General features: G+C 46.0%; 1 protein-coding gene across 1 annotated transcript in view; it reads right to left on the reverse strand.

Annotated features, from left to right (window-relative positions):
• Positions 1 to 745: 745 nt before the first annotated feature.
• The window catches only part of LOC126547049 (lysosomal aspartic protease-like), a 34,984-nt gene continuing 10,473 nt past the window's right edge, over positions 746 to 25,256 (reverse strand). Inside the window, exons 3-7 of the mRNA XM_050194881.2 lie at positions 20,223 to 20,346; positions 18,930 to 19,371; positions 15,578 to 15,722; positions 2,372 to 2,470; positions 746 to 1,027 (exon numbers count right to left, since the gene is read on the reverse strand). Coding sequence (XP_050050838.1) covers positions 875 to 1,027; positions 2,372 to 2,470; positions 15,578 to 15,722; positions 18,930 to 19,371; positions 20,223 to 20,346 — 963 coding nt within the window. The 3' untranslated portion in view covers positions 746 to 874. The remainder of the gene's footprint in view (positions 1,028 to 2,371; positions 2,471 to 15,577; positions 15,723 to 18,929; positions 19,372 to 20,222; positions 20,347 to 25,256) is intronic.

Here is a 25,256-nt window from a genome sequence, read left to right on the forward strand (position 1 = left end):
CGCAAGAGTTTTCCTAGATGGACGGATTGATAGACGAAAACAGAGTGAGTGTAGTGGGATTTGTCGGGTAAAAATGTCAGGGTAATGTCGCTTTCTTTTTCTCGCCATTTCTTTACATTATATGAGGGTACTTACCCACAACCGCGCCTAGATAATCTTCGTATATGGATCCCGAATGGCAGTGAGCAGATTTTTAGCTATGGCTGTATTACACAAAACGTGTTTGCTAACCTGGAGTCCCAATGTCTCTGTTAATTGTGGCGCAACTTGCGATAGCTTACTGACTTTAAATCGGCGTCTGGTACTTTGGCTTCCCAGCTCATCACTGCTGCTCACAGTAAAAGTAACAAGGCAGCACTGAGAGTGTCTTAGTGCTATAGTTGCCTGGATGCCTTTGCGATTGGCAGAAGGAAGTTCTAAGAGTGATAAGTAACAAGAAACAACTTGTGGTCCGTAAATGTCTTCAGCGTCCCACGTGCGTTGCTTTTATCCTCCTTCGTAAACAAATTAATAAACAGACCATACTGCTTACGTAAACCCCTGAAGAACTTTAGAACGCCCATTCTTGTCCACGGGAGCCAATTGGGCTCATTCAATCAGCTCACTTCCACCATGATTTGAAAGGTGCTTCATAAGTCACTCGTATTAATTGTAAGCACGAACGGAAAGTGTTTAGTGGTTTTGTGGGTTTGCCGTAATGTGCATTAATGCATATTCACGAAAACAGAAGGAAAGTTGCCATTGCCAGCGGGCGCTTGCATTTCTTTGCAGGCCAACTTAGTATTTATTGCGGACCGACCAATTGTGGTGGGGCAGCGTTAACGAGGCGGGCGCCTCAGATCGGCCCCAACGCCGTGAGCTCCGCACTAGGCGGTCAGCGGGCCTCGGCGAATCCCAGGCGGTCGTTCCCACGGTCAAACACCGTGTAGTAGCGACCGAGGAACACGTCTCCCAGAATCCAGAGCGACGTCTTCGTGTCGTGGCCCATGAATCCGCTCAGGCACGTCTTTTCGCCATCCAGCTCCCACTGCATAAAGTGCCCGGAAGGCACCCCTCTGTTTACAATGCTTGCCGCGACAGCTGAAAGCGGCTTTGTCAAACACAATTGGTTCTGCAGCGCTTGCCATATTTTGTTCTAAGCTTGAGCGCTACGTGAACGCGTGTTTCAACTACAGAATCAAAACGCTTTTTAAAGGTAAGGAAAGGAAGCAGGCCCACATCTGTGCTAAATATGGTGACATCTCTGGAAAGAACTAAATTCGTAATCCTGTGTCTGTCGTGCTTTCAGCGAAAGCACAATAGAATGCATTTTTGCATAAATGCATAAATGTTGGAGTGCGTGCCGCAGGCAACAAGACTTGTTCGCCTTTTAATGCGTAAGCATTCGTTGTTGAGTACTCCAGCGCCTGTCACGCGAAAACTGTATTGCCTTGTATCTGCGGGAATATGCGCAATTTGCAAAGACAGCTAATTGTTATGATAGTGTAAATGTAGATGGTTGTTAGCTTTATAAGCGATAAGGAAGAATTTAAATAAAAATAAATAAAGTGAGAAAACCGAAATAGACTCATTGGGCTCCTTAGAATATGAATGGGGAAGCTTATAGTAGGGGTAGGTCAACTGAAATGTGGGGGTGGGTCAACTTGAAACTTGGGGTTGGGTCAACCTGAAATTTGGAGGTGGGCCAACTGAAATTTCCCGGTAGGCCAAATGAAGTTAGGGGTGGGCCGACTTAAATTAGGGTGTGGGCCAACTTAAAAGTTATGGGCAGGACTACTTGAAATTTGGACATGGACCAAATTAAATTTGGGGCTGGGCCTACTTGAAATTTGAACGTGGGCCAATTTAAATTTGTGGGTGGGTCGAGTAAGCTCTCAGGTTGGGCCAACTAGAAATTTGGGGGTAGGCCAGCTGAAATTTGGGGGTGGGACAACTTGAAATTTGGGGACTAGGCCAATTGAAATTTATGGGTGGGCCAACTGAAGTTTGGGAGTGGGCCAACTTGAATTTGGGGCTGGGCCAACTGAACTTTGGAGGTAAGCTTACACATAGACAACTCCAGTGAATTCTCTGCATTATTTTTAACTTACCGACTTGCAAGTAGTTTCCATCAAATCTTTATTATAACTTGAAATCAGTTTTATTTCTAGACGCACATTTTACCCGAATAGCGGCAGAAGCTGTATAAATTGTTGTTTTCTTATTATTACCAACAGACAAATTTACCGCATGCGATTAAAGTCAATTGCTTTACAAGTGGTGGCACAAGTAAACGCTAGTGAAGTTTCTTCTGGCGTGCGCTGCGCGCTTATTCACTGGCACGCCATACTCAGAGCAAATGACGTCGAAAGCAGCGTGGAAGGTAAATTACCTGGAGGATGTAGTCCTTTGGTCTCAGCACGTACCGCTTCCCTCCAATTATGAACGCAATCTTCGGCAAACTACGGAGGCTTTCGCAGTTTACGACGAGCTTCAAAAGAAAAGAGATAAAAGAGAACGAACAGATGTTTCCTCAGGCGTACACAACCGTGAGCGTTACAAGCATTTCATTAACTCCTGTGAGATTACGCAAAGTACAACTCCGCAGTGGCGTTACCAGGTCAGCGGCACTCGGAGCGGTGGCCCGCCGCGAACCCCCTTCTCGTTTCCGGCAACAGAGCACAATTTTATCCTCATGGCTTGCTTCAGCGTGAAGTTTGTTCTGTAGCTCCTACCAATTACTTTCATTTCTTTTTGAAATGTCCAGAGTAACTCCAAATTCAGCACGACATTCCATCGAAAGCGCATAGTTACGTGTTTATTTTCTATTAACAAGGCAGAAAAAGGAGCTCGCATTTTTATTTATGAAGAAAAGCTTCTAGGAAAATAAACAGGGCAAGTAGTTTTCGTTGGATGAACGTCCAGAGTAACATTATAAAAATAAAAGTGCACATAAAACACAAGAAATGCAGGCTTTGAGCATGTAGAAAGACCTGTGGCGATATGTGTAAGGCATGTGTATGCAGAGTGTATGAATAGCCAGGTGGCGGTGCACATTGCATACGTTGCCGCATAGGCATCCACATTCTTCAAGTTGGAAGAGTCACCTCGCACGGAGGAAGATTGAAAGCGAGAGGAAAATGAAGACGAGCCTGAAATAGTAGGCGACTGGGCGAAGAATAATATGCTCTCAGTAGAACGTGTGGTATTGCAAAGGAGCTTTCGTAAGAAAATTAAAACACAAATTTATGCATATGTTGCGCTATTCGCTAACACAGACGGCCCCGGTAGGGAAGTATTTGTGCAGCAGTTACAACAAAGGCAAGGCGGTTGTATCTGCGGGACATTTTATGTACTATCGTGGACAAATGAAACGCGAGCAGTGGAGCGCGTGGCCGATAGTGCAATCAGCGCAACCTGCTGACCATGCTCAATTCGGGCGGCGAGTGCGAGAGTACGTGTCCGACTGCGATAAGTTCGGCCGCAGTTTCCTGTGTGCTAGTTTTGCCATACCGCCGCACCGGCACGCCACTGACATTGCCGTCAAAGCAGCTGTTCGTGCCACGTTTGCTTTGCTCGCTATCAAGCGTGGCTTTTTATTTGTGTATTTATTTTTGCCACCATCGTCTCCTCGCTATCACCGGCGCTTTAACTGCTGGAATCGGCAGCACTGCTCGTGCCATTCAATTGTATCGTTATATACGTTCGCTTCTATAATACAAGCATTCCAGCGACATTCTCTTTTCAACCGTTTCTGAAGTATTAGAAGAAAAAAAAAATATTGAAAGACCAGAGCAGAACAATGTCGCGTGATTAACACCGTTTTCTTTATGCTGCATGAAATATAGCAGGCGAAAAGTAACCACAAAGGAAACGCATTTATTTTCAAATGAAGACTGTGTCACGACTTTTATGGAATGAAAAGTGAACTTGTGGTACGTTGTAACTAATTCGCTCATATTTAAGAGCTTTCCATTGCAGATGTAGAATTGTTGACAGTGCTCTAATATTTTGTGACATCTCCTCGGGCCGCAGCGACTGCCGTCATTCTTCGGGGCAAGCTTTCGAAGAGCCGCATAGCTATATCAGAGCTCCGTAGGCGCTCCCACTATTCCTGAACAGCTCCCCACAGTGCATCCTGCGAGCCCCTCTGTAGCGATCGGCGGGAGAGAGCCTTTTTCATTGCGCCCCAGATATTCTCACAAAGGTTCATGTCGGCACCTTGAGCGGGCCAATCGAGCAGCATCACGCCCAGTTCTTCTGTCAGTGTCCTTACTGATCGGGTCATGTGTATTGGGCTGCGATCATGCTGCAGGTAAAATAGGCCCTCTGAGAACGGGCCTTCAAGAGCGTACGGAACAATAATGTCCTCAACGATCCTTCGATACACTTCGGCGGTGAACTGGCCTTCTAGGCGGATGAGTGGACCTAGGCCATCCTAGGAAAGGGCTCCCCAGGCGCTGACTGCGCACCGGCCACTACTGACAACACGCTGGAGGTTACGTGGCTCGAACCTGCAAAAGAAAATTGTTTGGTGCATTGGGTAGCGTTGACAGATGCCTTGCAAGTGGAAACACCTGATACGGAAAAATTGGACCCTATTCCAAATAATGATGCGCGATTCGTCTGTTTATTTCGGCTTAGAAAGCATCTGGAACTAGTTTACGAAAGGATTAAGTGTTTGAAGTAAATAGGGTACTATTTCAGCGCATAAGAGAACAAGTTTACCTGGTGTTTTCTGTTCTCCATATGCGCTGGTGCTGGTCCCATCGCGAGGAAAATGTGTATTCGTCTGTGAACATGACGTAACTCCAGTCCGTAGCCGTAAATGAAAAATGCTCTTCAGCAAATAAAAACCGCGCGCGCCTGTTGGCCTCTGAAAGCAGAGGTTTTTGTGCAGGCATTTCGGAGGTTTGCTTCGTGCAACCGTCTTCGCACGGTTTTCGAGCTAGCGCCCGAACCAAGTTCATCCAATATTTCCCTCAATGTGAAAAATGGGGCTTCAGCTGCGCATGCAACGATTTGAAGATCCTGGTCCTCTGTCGTAGCTCGACGTCTCTGTCCCCGAGGTAGATTTCCAAGCCGTCCCTCGTGACTGTACGCCTGGAGAAACCGATTAACAGTCGACAACTGGCGGCCTGGAATGCTGGCAATGTCACGCTGCGGCACATTGTACCGGTAAAGAGCAATCATCTGAAGTCTGTCTTCTGTCGACACACCAGGCATAGCTGAGTTATAAGGGCCTTACGAGCACTGGTTCCTGCAGTTATACACAATAGCGCTGACACAGCAACACGGCACCCTTAAGATGTGGCTCTTGTGCAAGCGAACGCATATAACGATAGAACAGAGTGGCACGAGCAGTGCTGCCAATTCCAGCAGTTAAAGTGCTGGAGGAGACGATGGTGGCAAAAATAAATACACAAATAAAAATCCACGCTTGATAGCGAGCAAAGCAAACGTGGCACGAACACATAATTTGACGGCAATGTCAGCGGCGCGCCGGTGTGGCGGTATGATAAAACTAGCACATAGGAAACTGCGGGCCGAACATATCGCAGTCGGACACGTACTCTCGCACTCGCCGCCTGAATTGAGCATGGCCAGCAGGTTGCGCTGATTGTACTATCGGCCACGCGCTCCGCTGCTCGCGTTTCATTTGTCCGCGATACTACCTCTCAGGGGCTACGTCCCGGCACCCGACCAACACTTCATGGGGCGCTATTCCCGACACGCATGGCGGCTGCACGGCCGCCATGCGTGTCGTGCCATGCGGTTGTGTCGTTTACTCTCCGATTGGCTGTAGAGAGGTCACATGCTTTGAAATTTGTGCCGGGAAGCGGAAGTCTTGCAAAATGCAATTTTGCGCTTTCATCAAGATGACGAAACGTGACGTAGAGCTGCAAATTTCATCTACTAATGCCTTCTTTTGGTCCTTGGCAGCTATATTGCGACGTTAGCGCCTCAAGAAGAATGTGAGCGGTAGCGTACATAAGCCAGTGCAATGCATCTGTAATTTCGCAAATATGTGGTGGCGATCCAAGATATATGCGCCATGCCAGCTTCCTGATTGGCTGAAGGAATATCCCGTGAGGAGAGTCACCGGAAAGGCTGTTTCATAAACGTCATTTTGACGATGCGTGACGTTGCGCTGGGCCGCCATTGCTGAGATTTTCCGCCATAATTTTTGGTGCGACGAGCCGCGCGAATTATGCTAATGAGCAGCCATATGCAATGGCAGCCGAGAGGAATGCGTATCACCACAATTTCCCCGTCGTTTGGCGCCATGAAAATCTTTTGTTCATAACGCGTGCTCATAGTATTTGCATCGCTCTCGGGTGGTGTTGGCATTTGTGTTTGGGGCCATCATTCTTTAAAAGAACGCGTTTAATCGAAATAATATTGGTCGAACATAGCAAACTTTCGGCAATGTTGTCTACTTTTCACTGCTGTATGTGTATTGTAATCAAGATTAATGCCTTTTCGCACAATCAAAAGTTGTGACAACGGCGTCTTTATAATTTATGAAAAGAAATGTACGCAAGGCGGCTCCTTGAAGTTTCCTCCCGCGGTGCGAGTAACCAGAGAAGTGAACAAGAGATGGCAGCGCCGGCGCTTGCGTCGCGCTAGTGGATGTCTCTAGCGCGCGCAACGCTATCGGTGATATTCGGCCGTTCCTCAGCCAGCCAGCCGAGTCGGGCTGTCACTTGCGTTTAACGAGATAGTGATAACGTGGCCTAGAACGTGCGCGCATCACCACTGGTAGGCCGCGTATGTTGTCTCAAGGAAGAAAACAAGCGCGTTGGCGCCGACATACGATGACTCTTTCCATTGCCCGGGGACACGCATCCTAGCTATTGAAGGAGACGACGGCTTGTACGCAGCAGACGACGAAAGCGAGAAGCGTTTTCGACGGAATAATCATGCGCGTTGAGCTAGCCGCTTTATTTTTACTGCGGAGGAAAACTGTTTTGCCTTACCGAGAACCTCACGTTCAGCACCTTCATTTCAGTTCCTTAGGCAAAACGTCACGTTGGCGTCACGTTACGAAAGCAAAATGGGGCCATCAGCGTCATTTTATTCGCGTCGCGTCTACGTCAAGCATCGAAGAAAATGGCGGAATGTCCAGAATAGCGTCCATGGCTACGAAGAATACCACACAAGTCAAGACGACAAGTGGAAGGTAGCCACACTAGTATACAAACATCACAACCATACACCACAAACCCATAGACGACGCGGACGTACTAAATGTACTTCTCGAAATAGTATACAAAGGGAACCAGAAACAGAGCGCCTTCGTCCTCAACATTTACTGCCCCCCCCCCCCCCCCCCCCGCAGCCAAAGGCGGGAAAACAGGAAAACTCTTTAGCGACACCCTCCGCCTCGCTAAAGACAGTCCCCTGATAATCATAGGCGATTTCAACGCTCAGAAACGGCGCAAGGCAGATGACGATTATTGTTCACTCTAAAAACAGTTGCACCCTTTGGGGTGTATATTTGCCACACAATGATAATCGTCATCTGCCTTGCCCTCATTTCCTTTCTTTAACGCTGCGAGCCCGGTACTTCCAAGTCACGAACGGTATGCGCGTTATCAGCATGACAGAGCATTCTCGACAGGAAAGTAACGAGCGCAACATTTTCAAGAAAGGAAGTGCGGGCAAGACAGATGACGATTATCGTTTTGTGGCAAATATACACCACAAAGGGTGCAACTCTTTCTAGAGTGTTCATTTTAACTCCACGTTCTAAAGCACCATAAGTTATTAAGTTTTACTAAGGGCACCGTCCTACAAGTTCCCGCTCTCTTTTCTGTAGTCAGTGCATAGTGCCACTGTTCGACAGGGCGAAAGGCGCCTGGGGCGCTATAACGAAAAGCTATTCTTAACTTTTTTTTTTTTTTTTTTTGACCCGCCGTGGTTGCTCAGTGGCTATGGTGTTGGGCTGCTGAGCGCGAGGTCGCGGGATCAAATCCCGTCTCCGGCGGCCGCATTTCGATGGGGGCGAAAACACCCGTCTACTTAGATTTAGGTGCACGTTAAAGAACCTCAGGTGGTCGAAATTTCCGGAGTCCTCATCTGCGGCGTGCCTTATAATCAGAAGGTGGTTCTGGCATGTTAAACCCCATAATTTTTTATTCCAAACTTTTCTATCCCAATTCTTCAATCAGCACTCCGCGATTGGTCAAAAACTTTTTTGGACCACCCCCCACTTCGCCTGTCTGTCACGCGACGTCAAGAAAACGGCGATAGCTCCATATCTGACATGACATGCATACACTGATTATCCATGATTCGACTGAACAAAAGAAACAAATATTATTTCTGATTCGACGCCTTCTCGTCTTAACCCTCTGCTATCGGTCGAAAGGTCTCAGGCTGCGCCCAATTCACCTGTCTGTCACTCGACGTCACAAAACCGCGAAAACTCATTGCGTCAAAGCGACGTGTACGCGCTAAAGATGCATTAATATGCCGTACAAAACATTGATTTTTTTTCTCAATAGCCGGAGACTGCCCCGTTCCGAAAGGAATAGAAGATGGCTACCGCCGATCGCTCAGGCACTGGCTACTTGCACCTGCCGGAAAGCATGGGTTTTTTGCCTATAACAAAACTGTTTGCGTGGCCGTATAACCTTATCGAGCTCTTTCGGCACGTATACAACGTCGCTCTGCCAGCTCTTCTTTGCTGAAGATCTGTTTTAGCGGCATCCTTAACTGTACGCGGCACACCGCCGCGATTTTAGACAAGCCACCGCAAGCTAAGTAAGGGAAAGCGGCCCCTCCTCCTTCATCTGGTTATCTATTTTCAGTACGCTTACTCGGCCCCATCGGAACCCTCTCCCCTTGAGCGTGCTCCTCGCCTCTGTCAGCCAATTAGGTAAGCGAAACCGCTAATGTAGGCAATTTTGTTGGTTTTGAAAGCAAACAAAAGTGGCCTCCTATAAACGACGAGAGCGCTTGATTGGGCTGCTCAGGCAACGCTGCGGGTCACCGCCCGATGCTTGCGTCGGCGGTTGCGTAAATACGACGCCAGGGGATGGGAATAGTTTTACGTTTAGGGCCCCTGGTGTCTTTTCGCTTCCTTCACCATTAATTCCTTGTTATTTCACACACCGTGGGCCCCCCCCCACTTTCACACTTTCACTGCCCAGCTGCAACCTCGAGCAGACTGCTTGCTACGCCTCCCTCCCCGCGCCCCATCGCCCCTATAGTGACATCACTACATCTCCATGACCACAACTTCCTGTCTCAACAATGAATGTGCATCTTAGTTGTGGGCGTAGAATATTAAGCAGAATAGTAGCCTTTGCCGACTCACTGATATAATAGCTCATCAGCCTTCACATGTTCAGTCGTTATCCCTCTGCATCGAAGCCATCCCAAACCGTTTTGGTCGTTTCATTTTTTTCGAACTATTGCCGCGCTGCAAGTGTGGTTTTTGTTGCCTGAAAACATTGCTCGTACCTACGAGGGGGATTGGCCACGACTGCAAGTGTCACATCAATGAAATCATCTCTTCATTTACCTCATCTTTCACTTCGATGTAAATCTGCTAGAATAAAATGTACGATTTCAACGCTGTTACATAACTGGCTCTTCCTGAAAGGGAATCCTGGACCAGAACGAAGTTTTCTTCAACTGTGAAGCTTTCTTTCTGAGAAACCCGTGCGGAATGCAAAAAGTAGTTTGAGTAGCTCCAAGCGACGACAAACAACATTACCTTTGTTCTGTGCAGCTACGTGGCATTGGCATATTTTTAAACTCTCGCTAAAGTTAGCTGGGACACCCTGTATCAACATTTCGCTGCAAAGAAAACAAGAAGCAGGTGGAACACCCTTACAACTGCCCGCGTTTCAACACAACAATGAGGTTGATATTTGGTTATTAACGGCTTGTAATTAGCGTTAATTCACTGTCATTTACGCAAAAAATATATGCGCCGCAAAAGGTGGGAGTCTATGGACGCAACGTGCAAGAACTATTGCTTCATGATTTGCTTCGGAATGCAACTCAATGTAAGACGGAGGCGCCCGCGCAGCTGAGGTAGCCTTAGTTCACCTTAATTTAAACCTTTCATTTTAATTATGTGCGGCGTCGTAAAGATGATGAACTAAAAGTTAACTAATTGTCGAAGCAAGAACCATACATGTCCTTTCCAATGCCTCAAGAGGCGAAGAAGCAGATTAATCTAGTGCGTTATTTAAAAAGCAGTGCGCCAACTCAGAAAAATCAACCACCATCACTCTGTGCAGGCGTAGTAAAAGAAAAAAGAAAAACTAGCGCACCTGCCTTACGTTCCTGGGATCACTGGGGTCTTTCCATTATAAGCCGTTACTTAGCTGCTGTAGCAGACAAGGGTCACCCGTTTGAAAGCTGGCATTAAGTAACCGTGACATTCATTCACCTTAAAAGGGCTCTCATTAGAGCAATGAAGATTTGGGTGATGCGGATTTGAGGTAATGTGGATCCACGCTCAAACTTTTCTTTCTCTCTGTTGTGCTCTGCTCGGCAGAGTCTCAGTGGGGAACGCATTGCCTCGTTTCTCACACGGTTTTCATCCACTTCGTTAGTGCAGTAAGCATGGCTTGGAGTGCGTTTTGACTTCTTGCACAATTTCAGAACGTATGCGGTTTATTGGGGTTTCCCCAGCAACAAACCACACACTAGGAGCGACTGACTGACCTACCACCAGCCAACGTGGCAGCGTTAGCGCTGCTTATCACGGTCACTGAGCTCGCGAATCAGAGGAGGCGGACCTACCTGAATGAAGAGACGATGCGATCAACATCGCATCACCCCACCTCGATCCTGCCACCCCTTACCACCACCTGAGCACCCAATAGTCTAGAGTAGAAAGCCGAAAGCCAATGAATACTTCGCTCTCTCTCTCTCTCTCTCCCCGATCAATTTAAATAGTCAGGTAAGCCTAAGCATACACTTAGCTGCAGGGCACAGTGGCGCTTTATCACTAGTACTAGTGTTGTACAGCTTACAGAAAAAAGTAACCGATTGGAATTACAATTACTTCGTCCAAAAAATGTCATTGATTACAGTTACGAATTACTGCCCCAAAAAGTAATCGAGAAATTATCGAATAGTAATCGATTACTTCTACGTTACTTTCCCTACGAACTTTTATTAACAGTACATAGATACAGTAAACAGAACGAGATGGCCGGGTACTTTCATTGCGTCCTCTGCAGCCCTTCATACAGCTTATCTGCGCTGACTATTGCATTAAGACATTTCCTTGGTTATCGTCCCTCGTTTTTGTTTTGAAGACATCAGTAGTGCAGAAGACATCATTGGCACTGAAAACTTACCCGAGGGGGAGAAAATGAGGGGAAAACAGGTCAGCCAGTTCACTTGATGTGCGCGCTGGGAGGTATGGCGTATTGTAACGTATATTCCAATCGTTCCCAGAAATTTGTGATTACTCAGCATCAGAGTCCTCTATGAAGCGCACGCAGTGCTTGATTGTTGCTGTAACTTGGAGAAGACGGTCCTGGTTTGGCCAATGAACAGCTGAAAAACTCGCCCGTATGTGGTTTCCTGGCATAAACGCTCTAAGTGGCATTCTCTATTGAGACATACAAGCGCCGGTCCAGTTCGTCGGCCAACATGTGGTGGAGCGTCAAAATGTAGAAACGAATTCTCAGCGCAGGGTTTGCCTGCCTGGACTTGCGTATTTGCGAGGCTGCTGGGCTTCTGCATGACACGATGTCGGGTCTTCTAGTCTATTATTCGTCAAATTCAGGTTCTCAATGTTCCGTCGCTTGTTACAGCTTATCTCGCCAATAAATTAACTGGTTACTTCTAACTGGTTACCGAAAAAGAAAGTAATTGAATTACAGTGGCCGTTACCTAGTAAATAAAGTAATCGTTCAAATAAAAAGGTTCCAACAAGCGTAATTGATTACAAGCAATTAATTGAATGTAATTCCTTACGTACAAGTCTCACTTGTGCACGACTTCCTAGCTTGTCGAGAAGTAAGCTTTCACGAAAAGCCGAGTAGGGGCGCTATAACGTAAAACTATTCCAATCTTTTCTATTCCAATTCTGCAATCAGCACTCCACGATTGGTCAAAACCTTTTTGGGCCACCCCCACTTAACCTGTTTGTCACGCGACGTCACTAAAACCGCGATAGCTCCCCATGTGATACGACATGTACACATTGATTATGCATGATTTTATCGAACAAACGAAAAATTTTTATTTCTGATTTGACCCTTTTCGCCATTAGCCCTCAGCTATTGGTCAAACGTTTCCGGACTGCACCCACTTCACCTGCTTGTCACGCGACATCACAAAACCGCAAAAACTCACCGCGTCAAAGTGACGTGTGCGCATTAAAGACGCATTAATATGACGAACAAAACTGAATTTTCTTCTGAATAGCCGCAGGTAGCCCCGTTCCGAAAGGAATAAAAGATGGCTGCCGCCGATCGCTCAGGTACTGGCGACTCACCTGCTGGAGAGCATGGGTTTAATTGCGCATAACAAAACTTTTTGCGTGGCCGTGTAACGTTTTCGAGCACTTTCGGCACGTTTACGACCTCGTTCTTCCAACTCTTCTTTGCCGAGAACCCGTTTAAGCGTCATTCTTAAGCTTCCGTTGCATGCCGCCGCGATTTTCGACGAGCCACCGCAAGCTAAGTGAGGAAATGCGGACCAACCGCAGACGCCGGCACCACCCTCTTGATCCAGTTATCGATTTTCATTGCAGTGGGTCGGCGCCATCGAATCCCTCTCCACTTGAGCGTGCTCCTCGCCTCTTGTGAGCCAATTAGATAAGACAAGCCGCTCAGCGTATGCAATGTTCGTTTTTCAAGCAAACAAAAGGGACCTCCTATAAACGAGGAGAGCGTTTGATTGGTCTATGCAGACAATCCTGCGGGTGACCGCCCGATCCTTGCGTCGGCGGTTACGCAAATTTGACGTCTGGAGATTGGAATAAAAACATATTGGAATAGTTTTACGTTATAGGGCCCTAGTGCTCGCATCTCAGCCACCTTGTCAGGAACAAGATAGTTGGTGAGCGACTTGTTAAAACTTATTTTTGGCTACTCAATGCGACAAGAACAAAACAAGCTTAAAGGACAGAAGAAAAAGGCACTAACACCCACTATTGATTGTGAACTTAACAGAAAATAACAAGCATATAAAATAAAAGGAAAAAAAAGAACGAAACAAGAACAAGGCCGGGCTCGAGTATGCGAAGTGTGGTTGGCACGGTTCTAAGAATGAATATCATGAATGAAGGAAGAAATATATTTTTTAAGATAGAAGAGGCCGCCGTTTCCGCGGAAAGACGAAGCATTGATTGCGATAGCAAATTATTAGACAGCTGTACAAATGATTAAGGGTGCTAGCTTTATCGACCGTATAAGCAGCTGTTAAGATTCGCTTAATAACTGAATTGACACGTTGAACAGGCAAACACGAATACATCTCACTCGATGACCGCGGACACTAGCTCTCAGGACGCTGACATGATGAAGAGCGGCAGCAGCGGCGAAAGAAGTGCCATTCGTACTGCTTGTCGCTTCAACGCGAACTAAGCGCGCGAAAAGAAGAAAGAAAGGTATGGGGCTTTACGTGCCAAAACCCCGATATGATTATAAGGCACGCCGAAGTGGGAGACTCCGGATTAATTTTCACCACCTGGGGTTCTTTAACGTGCACCTAAATCTAAGTACACGGGTGTTTTCGCATTTCGCCCCCACGGAAAAGCGGCCACCATGGCCGAGGTTTGATCCCGCGACCTCGTGTTTAGCAGCGCAACATCAAAGCCCACTAAGTAACCAGAGGCGGGTCCGCGCGAGAATACAGCGCACACGAAACCATCAGCTATCTCGGGTTGTCTAGAATTTGCAGCCGCCACCGATGACCTCCAATGTAAAGCGCTCGCCGCCGCGCTCGGCCGCGCCACGCGCAGCTGCGGCCGGTGTAGAAGAGAGGCGCGCTAACTTGCCGGGGAACCAAACTTGCATTTGTAGGGCCTCGTCATGCGGCGAACACGCTGTGTGCGTGTCTATAACACGCGACTAACTTTCTACGCACGTCTTGCCCTCGCTCCCATGTCTAGCTTCCACGATGGCGGAGGGAACCGAGGGTGCTCACAGGGTCGTCTGCATTATGCAAGCTGTATATAAGGTGCGTCCTAGAAAGCTGAAGATAAATAATGCATTTTCATGGCGCAAGGGCCAGTTCTGGCCAAACGGAAAGCTATTTTCGAAGAAACTTTCCTAACTTCGAAATGGCTAAAATGTCGCCAACCGTTCTGTCATGTCGCTAAAAAAGGTCGCCGGGCGTTAAATAGAGAAACTGTCACTAAACAGCCAAGAAAGTCGCTTATCTAGCAACAATATCACTAACATGCCAACACTGATAGTACATTCGTTAATTAAATTTACAATAAATTTAAATTTAATTTCGGTGTTTTACGTGTCAAAAACACAATATGATCATGCCGTCATGGGGATCTCCGGAATACTTTCAACCACCTGGGGTTTCTTAACGTGCACTTATATCCTGGTAGGTGCACGGGCGTTTCTGCATATTGCCCCCGATCGAAATGCGGCTGCCGCTGCCGGAATCGAACCTGAGACCTTGAGCAAAGCAGCGCATAGCAACAGCCACCAAGCTACCACGTCGCCCGGTTATTGTATTTAACTCACGTAGTGATCCACGCTCCACAATTATTTGAATGCCTGTAAAATCAAAGGACTTTTGGCGGCTGAAATGGCTTCTAATCGTTACGAATGAGGTCGTATTTCAACACTCACTTAGCTATCCTGTCCACATTACTCTACAACATGGTTTGTCCGCAGTTTTCATGCAGACAGACCCACAGTTTCATTAACCAACGAGGAAAGCATAAAAAAGAAGCAACGAAAACAACAACAAAAAAGCACGTTCACATCGCGAGGCACATGTCTCCGCCCAATGAAAAAAAAAATTCAGTGGCGGAATGCGACAGCTTGGTGGTGATAGAGAGCATAACACCAGAGAACACGAAAAGTAGTGTTCCTGCCTGACGAGAGAAATATTACATGCTATTTCCTAAGGTTTTCTGGCATCGAAGACGCTTTGATGCGCTCAGAGGTTATTCAGCACCTCCTGGAGTACGTCAGGGGTCGTCAGATGTCATGCTGTTCGCATAACAACGAAAATGACGTTATGCTCTAATTTTTCAAAATTACCCGTAGGAAGCATCCTATGCTGCTCTCAGTCCGCGATCACTGACGAAAGGTGACGTTGCATACCGGCAACGATGCTGTTCATTTCAGTGCTGCTAAGGCAGTCAAATTCACAACTCCAATGGAACATAATTTGTGCTTCTATGTGTAGTTTCATCTGAAGAAAAGTAAAGAACCCGGTCATGTACGCCTTTCAAGATTATCCGCATGCTCTTTTAACAGAAGATGTTAAAGACGAGTTACTACACCTTCTTTATCTCGCTAGCTTAGTTTTTTACGTCAGCCTGACATGTAATTAACGAGAGCTCATGTTCCAGTTGGTAGCCCTTATGCACCTTTCTTCTCCCTTTCGAGCGAGTATTGACAGTGCAGATAATATCGCATACCAAATCGTACGACGACTTAGTGGCGCCAATCATGTGGTTCAGCCGTCTGATCTCGTTCACGGGGCCAGCTATCGCGCTGGTGCCTGTGTCTGCGATAGCCTGGCAACCACCATGACAGAAACTGCTGTCGTATCCAACTTGAATTCTGAAAAGCAAGAAAATGCACAAATATAGTCATTTTTATAGAGGTCGTCAAAAATTATATTACTCTTTAAGCTCACTCACCATTTACCCGAGCCTAGTGGGAACACAAATAATTTCAGACTAGCCCATTAAGCTGTTTGACACTGGTGTGGGGCAAATTCTGCTTCTTTAGCTCCTATCTAATACATGGTAAGAGAGGCTCGGCCATCCAGTGTAACAACGTTGATATGATTGATTACATTTAAAAAGCTACAGCAAATATTTACCGAGTGTTGCGAATACATTTTTTCAGGAGCAGATATTTTCGGAAGTAGGAGAATTTCTGAAGAACGAAGCCAAGTTTGCAAATTCGTAAACTTAACTGAAGGCAGCGCCAGACTACTGTCAACTAGAACAAATAGAATGCCCGAAGCGTACGACGTTGATATATCTTATACAGTTCCCTGAAACCTTGTACTAACTTGTGAATAAGAAAGCTCAGGCAAGAATGCAATGTTACCGCGTAAATCGCAAACTAACCTACCGTATTGGTCCGCTGCAGCTGCTGTTATACATATAATTTAGAACATTCCGGTCTCCTGTTCTTGATGTATAAATACAGTGCTGTAAATTTGGTGCTTCAATTCCTTGTCTAATTTATAAATTTTCGTAAGAATTATGAGCAACTAAATTTAAAATTATCTTTCCAATAGTGCACTGTTGCAAAAATGCAACAAATTTTATTCAATTTCGTTGAGTGGTTGTCTAAAAGAGAGTATTTTTGTTTCACATATTGGTATCTGTAAATGGGATTTCGAGCTGACCTAGCGATTCCTCTTAATTACATTTAGTAAAGTGCTCAAACGCGATTAGCCTTATAAGTGGACGAACAAGCGAGAACAGACGAACATCAGTGTTTTAAAATGGTCGTGTTTTATAGCACCAATCACATCTGAATAATCATATAGCGCCAACTAGCACTATAACAGCTAGCTCTTCTTCAATCTATAGTGAAGAAATCTGCATACAGGTGTCTTCTTCGCACCAGTTCTGTGCAGATTTACTTAATATATAGACGCGGCCATAACCCAGCTTTCGGTACATCGTTGGCATAATACAGCAGTTTCCCCAAGTGATGAAAGAAAACAGCGGTCATCACAAGATACACGGAAAGTATCGCAGTTGTTCTTAAGAAAAATCAAGTTAGCCCTAGTTTAGATAATCACTAACGAGACCGGTTTTCGTGCGCATGGAATGATCGCCGAACATAGACGTTAAGTTTTAATGAACACATTTGCTCAATTAGTTTCAAAGAACAAATCAAAATAAAGAATTGAAAGTAGCATTTAGGAACAAAGATTCAGAAAACTACGATGAATATTCAAAGGTAAAGATTGATAAAGAGTGTGGTAAATATCAGTCCGTCGTCTACCTAACTCGCGTGCAAACTCAACTGCGTGAAAAGATTAATTATAGCTTTGGAGAGCAAACAGAGGTTGATTTCCCCAGTGCACTTCCTTTGGTATCATGTTAACAAAACATAATTCGGCCACTAATTTATGTTGCACCTTTCAGCTTTCACCGAAGCGCCCAGTTTTGTCGTGTTTATTTCTTATTACCTGAAAGTTACCTGACGCAAGATGGGCTGCACTGCACAGTATGAAGCCCGCAGCACTTACCTATAGATTTACCGTGTAAGCAGAAGTTCATAACACAACAAAGTACACGATGTTGTATTCACCCCACCTTGCAGTGCAGCTGTTACTGCGTGTGTCAGTCATGGCAGCTTGTAGTGAGAAACCCATTGATAGTAATTCTGCGCTAGCAGAGTGGCAGTGCACATCTTGCATCATTCACAGTTTCCTTCATTTCGATCGCATAGGAACGACGCTCAAAGTCATAGGTTTCGACGGCGACCGTGATGATCGTTTGGTCCGCTCAGCCTCACTGCCTTACAGTGATGGTAATCTTGCTGCCAACGATGACTGTACTTACACCATTGTACCGGCCACCACTGAGCTCATCGTCTGCCGCTGCGTGTTCAGAGACGTATACAAATTTAAAACAACCATACTCAAACCTGGCCAACTTAAGCCGAGTTGGCCAGGCATACATCGGCGTGACTGGTGCCTCCGACAAATGGAGAAAATATCACACGTTCTCTGTCCTGCTCTGCTGCCTTTAAAAAACCACGAGTTGGCCAAGAGTGGAGCTGGCTAAGCACTCCTCGGGTTGGATATCGCATACATACATAAATACCCAAGAATTTGTACATGGGAACGGCCCGCCACCGTAGCACACTTGGTAATGCAACGCACGTGTAATACGAAGGTTGCGGGTCCAGCTCCCACTGGCGGCAAGTTGCTATGTCGCTCAATTTCTTTTCCCTTTAACTTATCAACGGTACGCTTCAATTAAAACAACAAATAATGTCCCCTATGTTTTCCTTGGTTTCATTATCTGTTGGATTTATATGGTTGTGACTAACAATAATTGGATCCCTCGGTTCTTCTTCTTCTCGTTCATAGATAGATGCGAATTTCATCAGTGATCCGCCCTGCAACCGCATCTGACCATCAGATATGAATCTATTCTTACTTAATAGCTGCAGCGCCTATCTATATGACAACTGTAGTACCACTATTATTACTAACAGATATTTACCTTAAACTGAACGCCCCGTACTCTGCACTGTACCAGAAAAAATTCAAACAAGCAGGAACAGGAACAGCGCAAGACAAGACGAGCGAGTATAGAGCACAGGACAGAGCGCTGTGTCCTGTGCTCTATACTCACTCGTCCTGTGTTGCGCTGTTCCTGTTTTTTATTCTAAGATGAACCAACCAGCCCCATTGAACAAGCATTTGAATCTAGCTGCTCATTCCTTTACCGCCACTGCCCGCCTAGCCCCTTTAATAGCATAAGAATGGAGACGAGCAGAAGCTGAAACCTCAAGACTAATTTCATTAATGACTGCTCGTTTCAAAGTGCTCCGGCTGCGCTATAAGTGTGAAGTAATGCAGCATCGAAACTGTATTGCGGGAACAAGATGGCTCTAATGGCAATATTCGGACTTCATTGCTACTGTTGGAGGCCGCTGGTATACGCAATGCAGCTTATATATAGTTGTACTATTACACGACTTTCGTAGCCCTGCCTGAGAAAATGCAACGCGAACGACTGGTGGCAAGAGGGTGTCGTGCCAGGAAGTGAGCAAGCGGTGACCTACCCGTCCACGTCGAACTGCCAGTATCCCTTCTCGCTGACGGGCACGTAGCTGAGGTTCCCATCGTAGCGGTCATCGTCGACGGCACCAAAGAGGATCTCACCGCCGTCACTGCTGCTGGCGTCTCTCTTGATGTAGACCGAGAAGAGTGGTCGAGCCACGACCCCCTGCGCAATCATGTTGTCGAAAAGGGGCAGGCCAGGCATCAGCGCAATTTGCGGGTATCCCAGACCGAGCACGCCGTCGAACTTGGAGGAGATGAACAGGTCGCCGATCATTGTCCAGGCCTCGCCGAAGTACTGGCCCCGCACTCGGTACTCTTCGAGAGCCACAACATCGCGACTGACTTTGCCAATGATGCTGCCGCTGCCGTAGCTGATGAGGAATGGTTGGCCGTGCTCCACGTACGTCTCCGAGCCGAAGCAGTCATAGCGGTCGTGGGCCCCTGCTCCGCGCGCACAAATTTGCCGGCGTTGCTCAGTGCGTCAAGCAATCGATTACGCATAGTAATGAGACAAACGAAATCAAATAACATGAATTTATAGGAGCGCGAGCAGAGCAATGCGTTATCCTGTGAGGCGACACATTAGTGCATTACTTCTTCCACGTCATCTTCATCAGTAAGTGCTTGCGCTGAGGTATTTTACGCATAGATAATCCTACACCCGGGATAGAATCACGGCACGTGGCTATATAAATATATTGGCGGTTAGTCGCCAGTATGCAGAAACAAAATACTGACAACTCTGTAAATTAGTTACCGCGTGCGACGAAGTGCGGTTAAAAGTATACATAACACAGAAAAAGAAAAATGATTGTTGTTTCACGAATAAAACAAATCAAAAACAAACAAAGCCGCCGTGGTTGCTTAATGGCTATGGTGTTGGGCTGCGAAGTACGATGTTGCGGCTTCGATTCTTGGTCGTTTGTGTACCGTGCATTGGGTGCGCGTTAAAGAACCCCCGAGTGCTCAAAATAAATCCAGTGCCCCCCACTACGGCGTGCATCATAATCAGGTCGTCGTTTTGGTACTTAAAAACCTGGAAGTTTATCTAAATAATTATCGCTAATAACACGCCCAACATCACAAATCGTTGGCACAAGTCCTTACGAACAGTTGTAGAGTAATAACTTCCTCGTGAGTGCAGGCCCTGGAGTTTGCCTTAACCACGTCCACTGCGGCATGGCCTGTAATATTCATTGCATCCGTAATTGCACTTCTCTACTGCCGGCATGCCTCGAATATGTCATGCTTTCTGAGTGAGATTCTAAGAAACAAAGGCATAGGCAACTCACTACAAGCCACACTTTCCGGGGGACACCTGGCCGAAGGTACCCATAGATCTGAAGAGCCGGTGTCGAACACTACTCGGAAGGTCTGCGGCGGCGTTCCGATGCTTACGTTGCCGTAATACTGAGCCTGAAAACAAAACGAGAAAATGAAACACCTTCTTTAAAGACGATACATATCATTGTCAGTATGATAGCATTAGAATTACTACTTTCTTGGTTCAAGTACGTATTCCACTTGGTAATCATCACACAGAAAAGTAAGCACGGACAAAGAAAGGTGGACACGATAGATGCGTTAGTCATGCTCCAATTCATGTGTTCCGCGCGCTCTAAAGCAAGCGTTGGGTATTGGGCCGTCGTTTTCTGGCGCTATTTACCACAGAGAAGGTGGTCATATTTTTTTTGCAACGAGAAAAAAATGTTTTCTGTCTGCAAATAGTATTACGCAACCATTTCGAAAAATTATTACACGTGCCCTTGAACTTCTCCCGTATCACAGAACAATCTCCTTCCCTTCCTTCTTAAACGGCAACTATTGTTCTGCTGCGCCTTATCTTAAAGAAACCGGTTTCCTTTTGAAAGGCGCTTGACGGGCTGAGCGTATGCGCGCATCGCTTGCTTCACATGGTGCTATTTGCAGACGCGGGCAAAAAAGAATCGCTTTTCTCTTTCTCCAGAGGGCAATGCTTATGCAACACCTTTCGTGCAAAAGGGAGCATTAACCTTACGACGTATGTTTCGCTTATGACGTTATATCTTCCACGCCGCTTATCTTCACGCCGCCATTCTCACACAGTATGCACGGTATGCAACAAACGAAGGCGTAACGCTCCATCTATCTGTCCTAAAGAGAACGGTAAAATTTGTAAAGGAAGGCTATAGCGATATCAATTATTTCCAAGGCTCCTTCTCGAACAACCGCAATGGCTTAGCTACTACCAGGACTAGCTAGTCAGGCTTTCTGCTATGATTATTATCATCATAAACTTTTATGTCCACTGTATTACCAAGACCTCAACCAGTGATCTCTCATTACCCGTGTCTTGCGTCAGCGAGCCCCCTCTAATGCCTGCAAATTTCGTACCATTACAGTACCTGATTCTCTGCCAGCCTCAACAATGTCTATCTCCCTTTGAAGTCCTTGCGCCCTTACAACAACGGTTATCTGTTTCCCGCAATACATTATCTACCCAACTCCACTGCTTGCTTTCAATCTCAAGTAGAATATACTAGAACGAGCGCTGTTTAACCCCTACCAGCATTTTCCTGTCTTTTATCTTTACTCCAGCCATGTCCCGTCGCATCGTCCGTGGCGCAGTCCTTAGCTTCTTCTGAAGTTTACTGGCTAAGCTTGTTGTTTTATTTCCTTAGGTTAGTATAGTGGTAGAATGCACTCATTATATAATTTTTTATTCGGGAATATTGGTGAGCTGCCGTTCATGACTTGGGTGTGCCTACCATATGCGTTCCAAATCTATCTTATTCGTCTGCAGATTCCCCTTCGATGATCCGGTCCCTCTATTACTGTTTGGCGTAGGTGAAAGTGCTCTTGAGCCGCTTCAAGAGGCTTTTTTTTTTTAATAATGATATCTTGCTTCGCGTTGAGGCTATCGAAAATTTTTTTCTAATGAACTTTGCAACATACCTCTAGACATTGCCGTTTCAAGTTGTCAAAAATTTCTTGCAAGCCATTTCGAGCGTTGCTGAGATATTACCCATTAATCCATATAAATAATCCTTTCCAATCTTGAAGTCTCGAATACTTCTTGCTAGCATGAACATAATAGTAATGTAGTGATTGCCTCATCTTGTCCGAGTCTTTTTTAAGCACATTTTTGTCTCTCTTTCATGAGGAAAATTTTGGTAGCTGTGGAATCTGGATGTCCACGTGGGCTCCCCCAACTCGGTGACTACACCATGCCTCGATATAACTGCTGGCGTCTCTACTGAATCGAACGCCTTCTCGTATTTTAGCCGTACAGAAAGATTGGTTGTATTCTTCAGGTATTTCAATTACCAGATTATTTAAACGGATATCATCTGTTGTTGAACGTACCTGTCTAAATCAGCCTGTTCATTTGGTTGACTGAAATCAAGTGTTGCCCTACTCTATTCGAAATACTTTATTAAATATTTCATACAACAGGAGAAGGCAAGGTAATAGGTAATTAAATTTTGAATTCGTTAAAGTAACCTTTCTCATGGATGAACATTATGCTGGCATTCATCCACGTCTGGCATATTTTTCGTCATGAGGAAAGCATATAAATGATCACAAGCTTTTTGAGGGCAATATCCTGCCGCCTTTTATGAGAGGCGCTGTTATTCCATCATCTCCTATCACTTTTTAGCTTTACATATCCTGTAAAGGTCTTCTAGCTTCGTTTCTAATTACACATGGGACGTCCGTCTCTTCTATGCAATTACTTCTAACGGGACTGCGCGGCTTTCTTGCGTAATATAATGTTCAGTACAGAGTCCCTCTGGAAACGTTATTGTCATTGAAATGCTAATGAAGTTGCCCTGTTCATTTCTGCAATTATTTTCTATGCGAAAGCGTCAAATGGCCCATTTAGCGAAAAAGCCGGCCTCTGTAATGTGCAGTATTGAAACGGCACCTAATTTCCCATTGGCTGCGACGCCACGCCACGAGCGCGCCTCGACGGAGCAGACCGGGCTAAAGGGAACACATGCTGCTTCACTAGCGCGCCAGGTGTTGTGTTATGGGAGAGGGTGTCGCCGCGACGCCACGTCACCCTCGCTCTCACTCTCGGAAGCCTGTGGTATGCGCGCGTTCTTTGTCCACGCAAGCTCTCGCCTGCGTTTAACGGCGCATCGGTAAGGCCAAATCAAAACGTGTCACGCGTCACAACACGCGTGCTTGTCCGCGAGGAGTTCATAACTCGACGAACCGCTCAGCGGTGTTCAATTGAACATTAATGCTTTCGCTGTCACAACTCATAAGAAATGCTTAGGTGTCCTCGGATTTTTTTAAAATTTTTTTTTACTGCCAATGCCAAGTCCCCGGGCCCTATAACGTAAAACTATTCCGCTATGTTTTATTCCAATCTCCTGGCGTCAAATTTACGTAACCGCTGACACAAACATCGGGCGGTGACCCGCAGTGTTGCCTGAACAGCCCAATCAAACGCTCTTCTCGTTTACAGGTGGTCACTTTTGTTTGCTTTCAAAACGAACAACATTTCCTACATTGAGCGCTTTTTTTTATATAATTGGCTGACAAGAGGCGAGGAGCACACTCAAGGGAAGAAGGTTTCAATGGGGCCGAGCCAGCGCACTGAAGAGAGATAACCGGATGAAGAGGCAGGTGCCGGCGTCTGCGATTGGTCCGCTTCCCATTACTTTGCTTGCGATGGCTTGTCTAAAATGGCGGCGGCGTGAAACGGTCAATTAAAAAGGCCGCTAGAGCGGATCCTCACCAAAGAAGAGTTGACAGAGCGATGCCGTATACGTGCCGAAAGGGCTCGATAACGTTACACGGCTAGCAAAAAAAGTTTTGTTACACGCAAATAAACCCATGCTCTCCGGCAGGTGCGAGTAGCCAGTGCCCGAGCGATCGGCGGCAGCCATCTTTTATTCCTTTCGGAATGGGGCAGTCTCCGGCTATTCAGAAAAAAAGAATGCAGTTTTGTTCGGCACGTTAATGCATCCTTAATACGTACACGTCACTTTGACGCGATGAGGTTTCGCAGTTTTGAGACGTCTAGGGACAGACAGGTGAAGTGGGTGCAGCCAGAAACCTTTTGGCCAATAGCAGAGAGTTAATGGCGAAAAGGCGTCGAATCAGAAATAATTATATTTCTTTTGTTCGGTTGAATCATACATAATCAATGTGTACACGTCATGTCAGATTGCGAGCTATCGTGGTTTTCCTGACGTCGCATGACAGACACGCGAAGTGGGGGTGGTTCAAAAAAGTTTTTGATCAATCGCGGAGGGCTTATTGCAGAATTGGAGTAGAAAAGTTTGTAATAGCTTAACGTTATAGCTCCCCCGTCTTGTTCATTTCAGTGTTTCGTCATTTCTTGCTGCCTCTTGATTCTTCAACGTAATATGTTGAATGTCTCTCATGTTCCGCTAGTTCATCTATTACGATGGTTACGCCAATTCGACCTGGTAATAAAGCTTTCATACTTTCATGATCTGCCGTCTTTCTATTTGGACCTTTATTGTTTGGGACCACTCACTTCTTTGTGTTCTCAGTGCCTTACCCCAGACTTCAATTGCCGCCCCTGAAATAGCTTGTTCTTTGGCCTCATTCACTGCTTTCATGCTATGATCATCCTCCTCTCTTCTAAGCGTCATATTTGTTCGCGAACAACACCGGAACGCTAACGGTTTTCTCTTGACCGCTACCAGCGTGTCCTTGTTTCTCCTGGCATTTTTTTCTTGTGTCTTTTTCTTTTCAAATTGAGGATAGCCCTAAACCTTGCTTTACACCTCCATTGCACTGACCATTACACTTTACGCTACCTAACCTCTCCATTCGTCATAACTCTGGGATTAATACAGATGATGAGTCATAGTTCATTTTTTTGTTTCTCGTTCGACCTCTTCTATGCCCACTCGAGATTACTGCATTTCAAGGAATATGTAATCGGAACCCGCGAGCATTTTCTTTGAGCAAACAATACCACCATATCTGTTCTGCAGCCCTTTTTTTTTTTGCTTTTGCATTTAATTCACTCATTACTACAGTACTGTAAGTTTTAATCTTCCTAATTGATAATTCAACGTTCTCGTAGCACCCTTCTCCTTTATCGCAATCGGAGCCTCGTGTATAGACTAGTGCTATCTTTGAAGGCATAATACAGTAAAATTAATGGAACTTACTCAGTACGCGTGTCATTCACAAAAATATACATTTAGCCGATGGTTCCTTCTTAGTTATATTCCTGAACATCACCCACAGCCGAGCTCACCCAGCCTCAGACTCACCAAGTACGGGCCCAACCAAGCTCCCTCGGACTGAGACAAAGCCAGAATCAGACCTCGCTGAACTCATTTGAACTCCGA

Source organism: Dermacentor andersoni, chromosome 1, assembly GCF_023375885.2.
Source record: "Dermacentor andersoni chromosome 1, qqDerAnde1_hic_scaffold, whole genome shotgun sequence".
Taxonomy (NCBI): domain Eukaryota; kingdom Metazoa; phylum Arthropoda; class Arachnida; order Ixodida; family Ixodidae; genus Dermacentor; species Dermacentor andersoni.